At 48.7% G+C, this 14,744-nt stretch overlaps 1 protein-coding gene across 3 annotated transcripts; it reads left to right on the top strand.

The window, feature by feature from the left end:
- The first annotated feature begins 101 nt into the window (after nucleotides 1-101).
- On the top strand, nucleotides 102-14,453 carry MRM1 (mitochondrial rRNA methyltransferase 1). Of its 3 annotated transcripts, XR_014151949.1 has the most exons (7): nucleotides 102-162; nucleotides 2,325-3,118; nucleotides 3,549-3,642; nucleotides 7,785-7,905; nucleotides 12,860-12,979; nucleotides 13,119-13,375; nucleotides 14,335-14,453. XR_014151949.1 is itself a non-coding variant. In XM_081844241.1 (6 exons), the coding sequence occupies exons 2-6, from the start codon at nucleotides 2,355-2,357 to the stop codon at nucleotides 13,163-13,165; spliced, it is 1,146 nt and encodes a 381-aa protein (XP_081700367.1). In that variant the 5' UTR covers nucleotides 102-162; nucleotides 2,325-2,354; the 3' UTR covers nucleotides 13,166-14,313. The 3 variants fall into 3 exon arrangements, 2 of the variants coding, with proteins under 2 accessions (XP_081700367.1, XP_081700366.1); XM_081844241.1 differs by lacking the exon at nucleotides 14,335-14,453 and having other exon boundaries at nucleotides 13,119-14,313; XM_081844240.1 differs by lacking the exons at nucleotides 12,860-12,979; nucleotides 13,119-13,375; nucleotides 14,335-14,453 and adding an exon at nucleotides 9,677-9,938.
- The last annotated feature ends 291 nt before the right edge of the window (nucleotides 14,454-14,744 follow it).

Here is a 14,744-nt window from a genome sequence, read left to right as displayed (position 1 = left end):
TACACAAGCCAGGCATCTTTCTACGCTCCTCGACGCAGCTAAATGGCTTGGCCAGCAGGTGGCGCTGCGGGACAAGCACGACGCTCTCTCACCCATGGCCTCTATGATTGGAGGCCACTTCCTCTTCAGGCGGAGAAGGCAGCAGCCCACGTGGGTGGCCAGGTAGGTTTGCGCGCTGCCGGAGGGAATGCAGTCCTGGACGGGGTTGCTGCAGTTTGGATAGAGAGCAGCTTGGGCAGGGAGGCTGGGCTGCAGATCTCTCTCTCTCTCTCTCTCTCTCTCTCTCTCTCTCTCTCTCTCTCGGTTTTAGCTGAGTTTGTTACTGGCTCCGCAGCCCACAGGGACTAGCAACTTGAACTTTTCTATTTGCAAAATCAGGGAGGGAAGAAGGAGCAGAATTTGCCAGACCCAAACCTTTCGAGCCTTCGTCCCAGGGGGCAACTACTGGAAAGGCCTCGCGGTGCTAATTCTGTGCTAACTCTGCAAGGCTTTAGCTGCTGTGCAGCGATGACCTTCAGACGTGGGTGGCTTTTCAAAGATGCTCAGGCAAACCTAGGCTGGATTGTTGTTGTTTAGCCGTTTAGTCGTGTCCGACTCTTCATGACCCCCTGGACCAGAGCACGCCAGGCACTCCTGTCTTCCACTGCCTCCCGCAGTTTGGTCAGACTCATGCTGGTAGCTTCGAGAACACTGTCCCACATTCTCGTCCTCTGTCGTCCCCTTCTCCTTGTGCCCTCCATCTTCCCCAACATCAGGGTCTTTTCCAGGGAGTCTTCTCTTCTCATGAGGTGGCCAAAGTTTTGGAGCTCAGCTTCAGGATCTGTCCTTCCAGTGAGCACTCAGGGCTGATTTCCTTAAGAATGGAGAGGTTTGATCTTCTTGTAGTCCATGGGACTCTCAAGAGTCTCCTCCAGCACCATAATTCAAAAGCATCCATTCTTTGGCAATCAGCCTTCTTTTTTTTAAAAAAATAAATATTTATTACTTTTAAACACTACAAAAAGGAAAGAAAAAAGACAAAAAGAAAAAAAAGACAATACAAAAACATTACACAACACTAACACAATAAGCTAAACAAAACAAAACAAAAACAATTTAACACACATCATACACTTTCAATGTCGTATCTTTCATTTACTTGTTTCAACGACTTCCTCACACCTCCCTTTTTGTATTCCACTTCTGTTGATTGTTTCAGCAATTCCTTTCCATCTTCCTTCTTTATGGTCCAGCTCTCACTTCCATACATCACTACTGGGATGTAGCTGTGGCTTTACTGCTGTTATCCAGGGTGCAGCGATGACCTTCAGACATGGGTGGCTTTTAAAAGATGCTCAGGCAAACCTAGGCTGGATTTGAATTTCCATTTATTATGCCACCACCTCAAGGTGGTGTGTGCATGGCTTTCTCTGCTCTTCCGCTCCCCTTTTTATCCTCACAACAACCTTGTGAGGTAGGTTAGGATGAGAGACAGTGAGGTCACTCAGTGGCTGACTGGGGATTCAAACCCTGGTCTTCTAGAGGCTAGCATTCTAACCATCACACCACACTGGTTAGCCCAAACACGTTCTCATGGTTCTGAATTAAGGGCTGATTTAATATAGGAAGATGCTGTGTACAGAGTCAGACCCATTGGCTTGTCTAATTCAGCCTTGCCTCCATTGACTCACTGTGGTGTTTGAGATGGTACCCAGAGATGCCATGGTCTGAACATGGGAGCAGATGCTCTGCTTTACTAATACTCAGTGATGCTCCTACCATTGCTGTCGGAATTATTCAACCCCCATTGCAAATCAGGTTTATTATCAAAATTTACAGACTTTCAGTTGTTTGCAATGAGTGCATAAAACAAAAGCAATTGAAGTATCTCAACACAACGGATGCTTCAAGTGGTTCCCCCAAAATGCAGCTGAAATTGCTTAGCAAACTGTAGATGATTTATGAGTGATAAATTCCTGCATGAACTGCTGGGTGGGGGAGTCAAGGCCAAGTGAAAAATCCTAGAGCACATCAGATCAAAGTTGATTTGGGGATTTATTATTATAATTGTTATTTTATAATTATTATGCATGCTCAGGTAGGGCTTACAAAACATAACAACTAATTGCGTAATTCTCGAAATAGCTAAAATACAGAACAAAACTATGTCATCATGCTGTTAAAATGTAAATGCCCATGATTCAAATATATGATAATATAGCACACCATTTAAAAGTGGAAACTCTGGGCAGGAGATATTGGGAAAAGTTTCTGTTTCAGGATTTTCCAGAAAGACCACATAATCCATGTTGATTTAGCATTTTGGTCCCTACCCCCCTTTTAAGGTTGAGAGAAAGGCATATTGAACGTCACAGATGGCACTACTCCTGTCTTTTAAATCTGGCCTCTGGGACGCCGCAAAACTGCCCTGCGCCGTTGGAACCATCCGACATCTCTCCACGTGGAGAAAACCTCAGGCGGGGGAACGCAAGCTTCCTGGTGGGGTGAGCAGCCAAGTGACTTCTGATCATGGGCTTGAAACAGCCAAGGACCAGAGCGAGGCCCAGCAACGTAAACCCTGGAAGGGTCGTGCCCTTCGGAACGAGTTCTGGCGGCAATTTCGTGCGCAGACCGTGCCGTCTGAGAGGGAGGAGCTAAAGAACTTGAGGAACGACGATTTCCCCGAGAGGAAGAGGAGCCCCCCGCAGAAACCCCTCCCCGTCGAAAGGACCAAAGGCTCAGAGATCTTGTTTGGGGTTGCTCCCTGCTCCTTGGCTCTGGCCAGATCCAAGAGGAACTTTTTCCAACTCTTCCTCAAGGCTGGCAAGGGCACTCCATCGCCTACGCTGGAAGAATTCTCCCGGCGCGCCAAGGACAGGGGGATTCCAGTAAAGGTGGTTCAAAGGAAGGTTCTAGATGGCCTCTGCAAGGGCGGTGTCCATCAGGGCGTGTGTCTGGAAGCCACGCCCCTCCGCCCCATTGTCTGTCAGGAGGCACCGCCCCCTGAGGCAGAGGGAGTGGGGTCGCAGCTCCTTTGGCTGGCTTTGGAGGGGATACAGGACCCCATGAACCTTGGAGCCATCCTGCGGTCTGCGCACTTCCTGGGCGTCGACAGGATTGTGATGAGTCAACGGAACAGGTAAAATAGCACCAGGTAAATTATTTTGGGGATGGGCCTGTAGCTCAGGGGCAAAGCATCTGAATTTGGGGAGGCAGGTCCTTACCTGCCTATTTTATTCGGCGCTGACATGAGGACTAGAATCTTAATTTGTTTTTAGCTGAACAACCAGAGCTCTGTGATAAAGCATCTGCTTTGGGGGTAGAAGGTTCAGTCCCCGCCATCCTGCCTGCCTGCAATTCCTTAGGAGCAAGTGCCATTGACCTCGGTGGGGTTTACTTTGGAGCAATCCTGCGTCAGGCCAACTTGAGCACAGGCTGTGGGTTAGATGCAGTTTTCCCATTCTCTCTGCCCCTGCGGAGACAGGTGTTGCTAACAGAACCAGCTTGTGGAGATCTGCTGGGAAGCATTTAATAATTTTTGCCTCTACCCTGGGCTTCTCTCTTTGTAGCTGTCCCCTGACACCTGTGGTCAGCAAAGCCAGCTCGGGGGCCATGGAAATTCTGGACGTATATAACACAGATGATCTTCAGAGCCTTCTTAAGGTAACACCCCCCACAAACTTTTGCCTGTTTTTCTTTTAAATTAATGGTTACAGGCAACTTCCTGTACGCCCAAGGCATGCACAACCGCACTCATTGTTGCAAACCTGGACGTGGCGTGAGGAGGGGCAAAAACGGCGCAAAAATAGCGTCTGGCAGTCCCATGAGCCTTTGCACTGTTATTTGAGGCCTGTGAGAAGTTGGATTTTAAGCAAGGAAGTTTGAAGAAAGCGCGTGTGGTGGAGTTTGGTGGATTTTTGGTTTTTCCAGGGTTTCCAGAGGGTGTTTACAGGCCTTTTCGATGGTGTTCCCAGTATACGTGATTTTGCTTAAATGCACGGTGTCTCAGAATGTAACCCCCATGTCAATGGGGAGTTGCCTCTACATTTTTATCTCGCTTTTCCTCCAAGGAGCTCAAAGGGGTGAACGTCGTTCTCTCTCCTTCCCCAATGTCACTTGGGGAGTTTCATGAATCGGTGGGGCTTTGAGGCCTGGTCTCTCAGGTCCAACACTCAGACCCCAGGAGTGACTCTCCTGTAGCGCTCCAGATGTTGCTGGACTCCAGCTCCCACAATCCCCAAGCATTAGCGGTGCTGTGGGGGTTAATGGGAATTGGTGTCCAACAATCTCCAGAGAGCTTCCCTGACTCTGCTCTGACCACCTTTGCTCTGATTCAGCAGCAGCACTCCTCTTAAATTCACACGGTAAGATTGCTTGCAAGCAAAGCACCAGGGAAGGACGCTAGCTCATCTGCTTTGTATGCCAAAGGTGCTGGGTTCAATTCCACGTAGCGCTGGGGGAAGGCCCCAAACCCTGGAGAGCTGCTGCCAGTCAGAGTTGACAACCCTGAGCTAGATGGACCGATGGCTTAGCTTGGCTTAAGGCAGCTTTCTGTGAACCCATTTTAAACCCCCTTTCATCCAGAACCAAGGGGACTAGAATCTTTGTTTCCAAGTTAGAATGATCATAGCTCAGTGCTTTTCATGCAGACAATCCCAGATTTAATTCCTGACGTTTCTGGGTAGGGCTGAGCAAGGCTCCCTGTCTGAATCCCTGGGGGGTTGCTGCCGTTCAGAGCATACTGCGTTGACCCGGAAAGACAAATAGCCCGACTCTGTAGCAGATAGCTGGTCTCTTATTCCACTCTGTTCCTTTTGCTCTGATGCATTCCAGCGTCTCTTCTGCCTTGCTTGGAATGGCTGCTGTGCCCCGTTCGGCCACCCAGTGGCAGTGTTGTACAAGCTTTTAAAAATAAGTTGGATTTTGCTAGGTGGCTAGCTTGAGGTCCATACGAAGTGGGGTGTGCACATAAGATTGAAAGCTGGGTTTACAATAGGGTTACCAGACGTCCCTGTTTCCCGGGGACAGTCCCCGGATTTGCGAATAAGTCCCCGGACAAATTCCATCCCCGGATTTCATCTAATGTCCCCGTGAAACGCAGCAGTGGCAGTTTCAGCAGCCCGGAACAGTTGGCTCTGGCTGGCTTCAGGAGCTGCCCATATGATGGTGGTCCGGGGGCTCTAAGATGCAGCTTCCGGGCTGCCTCCACCTTCCCTGACCCCAGCAACTAAGCTGTGAAGGGAGGCTTCATGCTGCCGATCAGAGCTTGCGTGCAGGGATCTCTCAGTTAGGCAACAGGAAGCCTCCCTTCCCAGCTGAGGGATCCCTGCCCCCTCCTGCTTGCACGCAAGTAGGAATGGGATTGGGGCTGCTCCGAGACATTGCTCTGCCTGACAGATCCCCCCCCCCTCCTGCTTGCATGCAAGTAGGAGTTGGGATGGGCCTGCTCCGAAAGGCAGTGTGAAGTCTCTCTTCCCAGCTGAGGGATCCCCCTCCCTCCTGCTTGCACGCAAGTAGGAATGGGATTGGGGCTGCTCCGATGGGAAGGGAGACCTCACACTGCCCGAGCCTTGCTGCCGCCACCACTCTTGACCCTCCTTCTCCGCCTTCCATGCCTGACCCACTGCACACCGCTTCCCCACCACCGCAGAAGAACTAACAACTCAGGGGCTGCCCAGGCTCATGGAGAAAGGAGATAGAAGTCTTGGAGGAAGGCGGTTGAGGTCAGGGTGGCGGCTGCCCCTCTGCCACTGCCATCGCTGCAGCATCAACGTCCAAGTGTCCCTGGATTCATTGAAAAAAATCTGGTGACCTTAACAAGCTGGGAAAAGGATGGAATTTATCCAATGAGCACCCGCCAGGTGTATCTGGGCTCCGGGACACACACAACATAAGCCCAAGACCCATCTTCCCACCAGTTGGGCATCGAGTCGGCCGGGAGACGATTTAACGCTGGCTGGCCTTTCAGACAATGAAAGGCAAATGGCCTAATTTTTCAGCCGCCTTTTCTCTGCCCCTTTCCTGTGGATCTGGGGAGCCCCCCCCCCGATCTCTGCCAGCCGCCCCGCTCTGGAACGACCCCATAAAGAGGCCATTAAGAAGGTGTTGCAACTTAATTGAAACATCTGTGTGGACCGCTTCCCTCTACTATAAATGTGCAATTTATGAACATTTGGGCCGTTGAGGCGCTCTGTTTAATTGGGTCCACGTTGGCCGGCTTCACCTTTGCTGCGGAGCGGGCATAAATCCCAGCGTCGTTACGGCCTGGAAATGGCAGGTTTTTTCAGAAAACGAGGCAGATTTTCTCCCCTCCCCCCTCTAAAAATGGATTTTGTAGGTGTTGAAAGGATGAGCTGGGAGCATGTATGCAAGAGCAACTTGTTTTCCTGGATCAGGGCAAAGTCTGTGTCCGGGAGGGGCACAACCTGCTTCCCTCTTGATGTCATTAGATTCCATCTCCAATCACAGCCAGCATGACCAGTGGTTAGAGATGATGGGAGTTGTAGTCCGGAAACACTTGTGCTAAGCTGTTCCTCTGCCCCCCTCTCACAGTAGTTAGAAGCAAGGCCTTTCCTAATTCCCTCCAAGGAGCTCAAGGAGGAGTACAGTGGTACCTTGGGTGAAGAACTCAATTCATTCCGGAGGTCCGTTCTTAACCTGAAACCGTTCTTAACCAGAGGTGCCACTTTAGCTAATGGGGCCTCCCGCTGCCACCGCACGATTTCTGTTCTCATCCTGAAGCAAAGTTCTTAACCCGAGGTACTACTTCTGGGTTAGCGGAGTCTGTAACCTGAAGCGTATGTAACCTGAAGCGTCTGTAACCCGAGGTACCACTGTACGTGGCTCTCCCCCTCCTTGCTTAGTCCCCACAACAACTCTGTGAGGTTGGTTAGGCTGAGAAGCAGTGACTGGTTCTGCCTGTCCCTGCAAGCTTCATGGCCAAGTGAGGATTTGATAGTAGTAGTAGTAGTAGTAATAACAACAACAACAATAATAATAATTTATTACTTATATCTCGCCCATCTTGCCAGGCCTCCCCAGCCACTCTGGGCAGCTTCCAACAGAATATTAAAAACACAATAAAACATCAAACATTAAAAACTTCCCCAAACAGGGCTGCCTTCAGATGTCTTCTAAAAGTCAGATTGTTGTTTATTTCCTTAACATCTGATGGGAGGGCATTCCACAGGGCGGGTGTCACTACCGAGAAGGCCCTCTGCCTGGTTCCCTGTAACCTCGCAGTGAGGGAACTGCCAGAAGGCCCTTGGCACTGGACCTCAGTGTCTGGGCTGAACGATGGCGGTGGAGATGCTCCTTCAGGTAGATAGGGCTGAGGCTGTTTAGGGCTTTCAAGGTCAGCACCAACACTTTCAATTGTGCTGGGAAACATACTGGGATTTGAACCCTGGCCCTTGCCTGGCACTCTAACCACAGCTCCACACTGGCGCTCAGTTTGATGGGTCCTCCACTCCAGCGGCTGGAGAGAGACTCCCAGCTATCAAGGGATACTTGGACTTCCTCTGGGTTTGAATTCCTGGCTGCAATGGAGGTTGGGCCACCTCACACCAGGGAATCGTTTGTCAGATGCTTTTGGTTCTGTGTTGAGGTTTCATTTATTGTTCTTAACACGTAGCGCTTCCTGGGAACCCATGAAGTTCGAGTTTCTGATTTAAACAGTGAACAAACAGCAACTAGCGCAGAAGTATCTTCTTCCTCCATATCATGGAAGTGGGAATTTATACGAAGCAATCCTCAAGTTTGCCCTTTTCTTTTGCTCCTATCTCACCGCCCTTTTCTTCTGGAAGGCAAAATCAGAGCAAGGATGGGAAGTCCTTGGAACAGCTGCCCACACCAAGGAATTGGATTCTGTCCCCACCGTGAGTTGCTTAGATTTCCGCTGGAAGGGACCCACCATACTGCTGCTAGGTTTGTAACACTGCGGCACTTACATTTTCAGGAAGCCCTGTACAATGGTACCTCGGAAGTCGAATGCAATCTGTTCCGGAAGGACGTTTGACTTCTGAAATGTTCAATTTCCAAAGCGCAGCTTCTTATTGGCTCTTGCAATCGGAAGAGCCAACCGGAAGCCGCTTGTCCTTCGCGTCAGATTTCTGGCTTCTGAAAAACATTCACAAACTGGAACACTTACTTCCGGGTTTGCGGTGTTCAGGAGCCGATTTGTTTGGGAACCAAGCCGTTTGAGTACCAAGGTACCACTGTATTGGGAAGTTTTTAATGTTTCATGTTTTATTATGTTTTTATTTGTGCTGGGGCAACCCAGCCAGATGGGTGGGGTATAAATAATAAAGTTCTTGTTGTTATTTTGGAGGGCCAAACTTTTGCAGAGAAGCTGGCCATAGCTCAGGGACAGAACAGGTGCCAGGTTCAATCCCCAAGTAGGGTTGGGAATGATTCCAGGCAGAATACCCTGGAGAGGGACTGCCGGTCAGTGTAGATCGGGTGTGGGGGGGTGGGGTGGGGAAGGGTTTGCCAACTTGGAATCTAAGGCCGCTAGTGTCTTATGGTTATTTCCCTGAGTAACAGCCCTGTGAGGTAGGCTAGGCCAAGAAACAACAAACCGGTTAGAGATTCCACCTCCCGCCCCTGTTAGCCGGGTAGCTGGGAGAGGATTTGAACTCGCCTCCCCCCCACATTTACTACGATACCACATTGCCTCCTGAGAAGCTTGGAGGTCTTGCGACTCCCCTGACAAATGAAGGAAGGCAGCTAGGAAACCGCAAGGACTTGGGTCTGGGGTGTGCTCCAGTTTTTATTTTTATTTTTTATTTGTTCGATTGATATAACCACCCTTCATCGCAAGATCTCACGGCCGCCCGCAAGATAAAATACGAAGTAAAAGCACAAATAAGTACAGTGGTACCTTGGGTTAAGAACTTAATTCGTTCCGGAGGTCTGTTCTTAACCTGAAACTGTTCTTAAGCTGAGGTACCACTTTAGCTAATGGGGCCTCCTGCTGCCGCTACACCACTGCTGCACAATTTCTGTTCTCATCCTGGAGCAAAGTTCTTAACCCAAGGTACTATTTCTGGGTTAGCGGAGTCTGTAACTTGAAGCAGCTGTAACCTGAGGTACCACTGTAGTTGAAACAAAAACAACAAAATGATAGCCCCCATCTTCCACAAATGCCATTTAAAAGGCTGTAGAATATTAGTCAGCCAAAGGGTTATTGTGGGATATTGTACCATAGACAGCCCTCCAGACCCTTCTGGACTCTCATCGTCCCTGACCATTGGCTGGCCTAGAAGAGGATGCTGGGAGTTGTAGTTGCACAACCTCTAGAGTCTCACAGACGCGCCCCTTCACCCTGGCTTTACCTGTGCCAAACCACAAAGTATTGTGCACCAACCGTCTGCCAGCCTATCGATTTTCGGAAAGCTGAAAGAGAACAGGGAAGAAATCTTCCCCTCTGTCCTTTACCTTCAACGCCTGGCTTTTAAGAGAGACTGCATCCGAACATGGAGGGTCCATCGCAACCCCCAGGGAGGGCCGCTGGTTCCCCTGTGTTACAGGACAGAAATGGACTTTTTTCCCTTCCGCCACCAAGGAGTCTCTCCTGAGTTATGCACCGGGGGCTGTTTGCCCGTGGCTGGGAGCATGAGAGATGCTTTGGGTTATTCCTTTGCGGCAGGAAAGGCGCCGGCGGTGCCCCAACGGTCCCCTTTCCTTTCCTTGCCAGGCTCATCTTTAACCGAAACGCTGATTGAAGCCGGGGAGCTGACAGGACGCCGCGGCGTCGCTCCCGGGGCTCAGATACCTTTTCGATTACAGGGAGGAAAGAGATACTGGCAAGTCGGGGGCGGGAATGATGAGCTGCGGGGAAATCCATCTCCACAACGGGCGGCGGGACAACGAGCCGGGGACTGCAGTGACAGTCGGGGGCTGTTACTTTGAAGGACGGCTCGGCTCGTTCCTGCGAGGGAACGGAATTTCTTTCGGCGGAGCGGCCTCTTCTTGCCGGCGATGATTTCCACTCTCTGTTGAGTGCTTGGCAGAAAAGAGAAAATTGGACAGGGCAGGGAGCCTGGGAGATTTGGGGGAGAGGAAGGGGCCTGCAGTTTGTAGAAGCACTAGGAGAAAGATAGGAGAATCTGAAAATTTGGGGCAGTTGGATGGGGACAGAGGAGGCCCATCTGCCTGTCAACCGCCCTGAGATCTTGTGATGAAGGGCGGCAGAGAAAACTAATAAATAATAATAATAATAATAATAATAATAATAATAATAATAATAATTTTTATTTATACCCCGCCCTTCCCAGCCAAGACCGGGCTCAGGGCGGCTAACTCCTGATATAAAAACAATTGATTGAAATACAACTTAAAAACAAGATTAAAATACAACATTGAAACATTAAAATACAGCCTCATTTCAAATCAAAAACTTTTTTGGGGATGAAAACATCAAGTCTTCACCAAGGATAACTATCCAGATTGGTCCTACATGGGCCAGGAAAAAGCCAGGGAAGTCCCCAAATAGGAGTTCCATCACAGAAGGAGAAAGGAAAAAAGAAAGAGGGGAAGGGGATCAAATTGATTCCAAGCCAAAGGCCCTGCGGAAATAAATCAGATCTAGTCTAGCATACTGATCTCACAGAGGCAAACTAGAAGCCAACTGCCCCTGCCTGGGATTCCCTTTGACTGTTTTTCAGAGACATACTGCCTCTTGAGTCGGTGCATAGCCATTGTGGATAGTAGCCATCGATAACCCTTTCCTCCATGAATTTGTCCCACCCTCTTTTAAAGCCTTTCAAGTTGTTGGCCATCCCTGCTTCCTGTGGGAGGGAGTTCCGTGGTTGAACTGTGTGAAGAAGTCCCTAATGTCTGTCCTGGGTAATTATATACACGGGTGGCGCTGTGGGTTAAACCACAGAGCCTAGGACTTGCTGATCAGAAGGCTGGCGGTTTGAATCCCCACGACGGGGTGAGCTCCCGTTGCTCGGTCCCTGCTCCTGCCAACCTAGCAGTTTGAAAGCACAAGTAGATAAATAGGTACCACTCCAGCGGGAAGGTAAACGACGTTTCCGTGTGTGCTCTGATTCACCAGAAGTGGCTTAGTCATGCTGGCCACATGACCCGGAAGCTGTACGCCGGCTCCCTCGGCCAATAAAGCGAGATGAGCACCGCAACCCCAGAGTCGGCCACGACTGGACCTAATGGTCAGGGGTCCCTTATCATGGAGGTGGTGTTGCTATCTCATGCTCTGGAACATTGGCATGGATCATGCCCCCCCACATCTTTAAGAAAAGCATCTCAAGTGTTTCTGGGTGGGTGGTCAATTTGAGGGAGATTAAATTGGACAGGGGAGTGATCTTGTGTAGGATATTGTCATGGGGGGAGGAGGGAAAATAAATTAAGATTAATGTTAATAGAGAGGATTTGGGGGACATAACAAATAAGTGCAATTGACCTGATCTGGAGAAGAGAATCTGTTGGGGAATTAATTAGGGGATAAATGAATTGGAAGAAAAAATGATCTGGGGTGGCTGTGGCAGGGGGGAACAGGACAAATTAATTGAAAAAATATTTGAGAGAATTGCAAATCGGCTGCCTTGCCTTCTATGGTGGTCGAAGTTTGGATCTACCCATATAAATTCTTTGCAAAGTTGTGTTCTCTGGATCTAGGCCCCAGAAGCTGTACTCAGAAGCTGTCCATTCATTTCAATGGGTCTGTTCTGAGTATGAGTTATGTTGAACTGCAATCCTAGATCATTTTAAAGGATCTGGCAGCACTCCGGCCAAACTCCATTGGTCATTTGTCTTGGGACAAGCGCCCAGAGAAGCAGTTTCTCGTCAGCTGTTTTCCAATTACCAAATCTTAATTATCACCAACAGCTTCCTGAAACAAATTCAGCCTCATCCCAAGTTTATTTACCTGGGTGTTTCTGCCCTGCCTTTCAGCCCCAAGGGGTGAGCGGTCTTTTTAACAAGAAAACACAAGCCCTGTCTGATAAAATCCATAATCTAAAATACAAACACACCCTACATTAAAAAGAGCCGTGGGGAGTTGAAAAAGGCAACTGAACTAAACTCATTGCCTGTTAATCAGACATGTTGAGATCAGGTTCAGGGGATGAAGATTGTGATATTAGGGGAAGAGGACCTATGGGGGAAGCATGATGCATTTCGTCTGGAGAACACAGAATCGTAGAGTTGGAAGGAACCCCAGGGGTCATCTAGTCCAACCCCCTGGAATGCAGGAATCACAGCTTGCACGATAGCCCTTTTTCAAATATCTGAAGGGGTGTGGCATAGAACAAACATTTATTTATTTATTCAGTTTATATACTGCCCTTCATCCCTGCCTCCCTCTTTTATTTCAGTATCTTTTTGGTTCTGATTTGCTTTCAGATATTTTAAAAAAGAAAAGGCACCAATGCTAAACGACAACATATCCTCGCACTAATGAAATAAAAGCAGCTTTAATGCAAGAGTCGCCAACTTTTTCAGCCCATAGGCTCTATTGGGTTTTTTGAGCGAGTCTTTTGGGCTCCCAGCTCCTCTGGTTCATTTCTCCCCCTCCCCTCCTGCGAGTCAGCCCCCACCTTGAAAGAGAGAATCTTACACACACACACACACACACACACACACACACACACACACACACACTGATTTTCCCAAGTGATCTGGGTAAAAGTCAGAGCCTTGAAATGGCCATAGAGCCGAAAGAGGAAGTGGGAAAGAGTGCCACTCTTCCTACTTATTTCTCCAGCTCTATGCTTTCTTAAAGGTACGGAAACAGCGTTATTTATGTCCAAGGGTGTGGTTTTTGTAAGCGTCCCTCAGAGGCTCCATGAGCACTTAGGGCAAGACCATGAAATTAAAATCCTGGCCTTTTATTGCTTTGTGTTTTGCCCGTGTGCAGGAAATGAAGGTTACGGCCTTTCTCCAGGGACTAGAAGCTTGTGCCAAAAGATGTTGACCATTTTCCCAGGGCGAGAGCTGCCGCCTGGGATCGAGTCCTTAAATGTGTCTGTTGCAGCTGGTAAGCGATTCCACCCTTGAACTCATCTCTCCTTGAAGCTTCTTCCTTCCTGAGCAGGAAAGTAAAATCTTGCCGACTGTTGAGACTCTTCTAACACTTTTTTTGTTGTTCTTTTTCTTTTGATAAAATTCTTCCGCAGGAATCCTCTTGCACTCGATCTGCAGCCAAAGAGAGAGAGACCCGTGATGCTTCTGTAAGAAAAGAAAAGAAAACAAAAATACTGTGCCTTTGAGGAACTCGCCCAGAAGTTCTGGGATTAGGGGAAGCTGCATCCGGGAATATTCTGGGCCAGAAAGACAGGATTGGAACACAGTCCTGACTTCTACTCCCTTCCGCCAGACAGGGTTGGTGGAGCAGCAGGGCCACAAGGCATCCACAGCTGTTACGTGACAGAAGGTGTGTGTGTGTGTGTGTTAGAGAGAGAGAGAGAGAGAGAGAGAATGTGCTCTGCAAGAGTTTTAGTCCTGATGATGACTTTAAACTCTAGTGCATCTCAGTGTGTAGAGTCCAGGCATGTCCAAAGTCTGTCTTGGGGGCCCAATCCGGCCCCTGTAGCAGTATATTTCCTGGGGTAAAATCCTAAAAAATGCACAACTTCAACCCTAAAAAAAGAGCTCAACAACTTTGGGGTACAATCCTAAAAAAGGTCAACAACTTTTGTCGGCCCTTTGGCCAGCCCTCACGGCCCTTCACTTCATCAAATCTGGCCCTATTTGAAAAAAGTTTGTACACCACTGGACCAAGCATCACACACACCTCATGTATCTCAGTGGGTAGACCAGGTATCTCTAAAACCCCACGGGTTACAATGGCTGCCCAAACCTCGGGTGTATTTTGATCTGTTTGTGTGTTGGCCAGTGGGAGGTGAGCTCAAGCTGGGCAGAGGAACGACCCCGTATGATCCAACCTGCCTCTCTTAGCCTGACAAAGGTGGTTTTTGATTCCTCTCCTCTGTAATCTCAAAGGTGGAGGGGTTCTGGGGTTGAGCAAGGGGTTAAGACTCCATTGAGTGCAGTGCAAAATGCCGAGAACACTACAGATATAAGAAGATGACCTACTGAGTCTGGCTAGTGGTCTGCCTAGGCCAGCTTTTCCCTTGTCTCTGGAGTCTTCCCTATGTATGGTGTATCAGAAAAATTACCGTATTTTTTGCTCTATAAGACTCACTTTTTCCCTCCTAAAAAGTAAGGGGAAATGTGTGTGCGTCTTATGGAGCGAATGCAGGCTGCGCAGCTATCCCAGAAGCCAGAACAGCAAGAGGGATCGCTGCTTTCGCTGCACAGCAATCCCTCTTGCTGTTCTGGCTTCTGAGATTCAGAATATTTTTTTTCTTGTTTTCCTCCTCCAAAAACTAGGTGCGTCTTGTGGTCTGGTGCATCTTATAGAGCGAAAAACATGGTAGATTCCGTTCTTCGCAACGAGGATCCATTTCAGTCATGTGTACCTTGGCCTGTAGCAAAACTATTAAAAGAACCAGTTACAGATAGGTAGCCGTGTTGGTCTGCCATGGTCAAAACAAAATAAAAAAATTCCTTCCAGTAGCACCTTAAAGACCAACTGAGTTAGTTCTAGGTATGAGCTTTCGTGTGCATGCACACTTCTTCAGAAGAAGTGTGCATGCACACGAAAGCTCATACCTAGAACTAACTCAGTTGGTCTTTAAGGTGCTACTGGAAGGAATTTTTTTATTTTATTAAAAGAACGCAAGTGAAATGTTTCATTTGCTTTGCTTTCCCTGTTCTTCAGAAGTCTGTTTTTTTTTTTT

The sequence above is a fragment of the Podarcis erhardii genome (assembly GCF_964252035.2).
Source record: "Podarcis erhardii genome assembly, chromosome: 16".
Lineage (NCBI taxonomy): Eukaryota > Metazoa > Chordata > Lepidosauria > Squamata > Lacertidae > Podarcis > Podarcis erhardii.
This window is presented reverse-complemented; position numbering and strand designations above follow the sequence as displayed.

Coding starts and splice junctions, on each gene's coding strand:
- MRM1 (XM_081844240.1), top strand. CDS start 2,355: ATGGCACTACTCCTGTCTTTTAAATCTGGCCTCTGGGACGCCGCAAAA. Junction 3,643..7,784: donor ATCTTCAGAGCCTTCTTAAG/GTAACACCCCCC, acceptor TTCTTCTGGAAG/GCAAAATCAGAGCAAGGATG. Junction 7,906..9,676: donor ACCCACCATACTGCTGCTAG/GTTTGTAACACT, acceptor TTTCCTTGCCAG/GCTCATCTTTAACCGAAACG.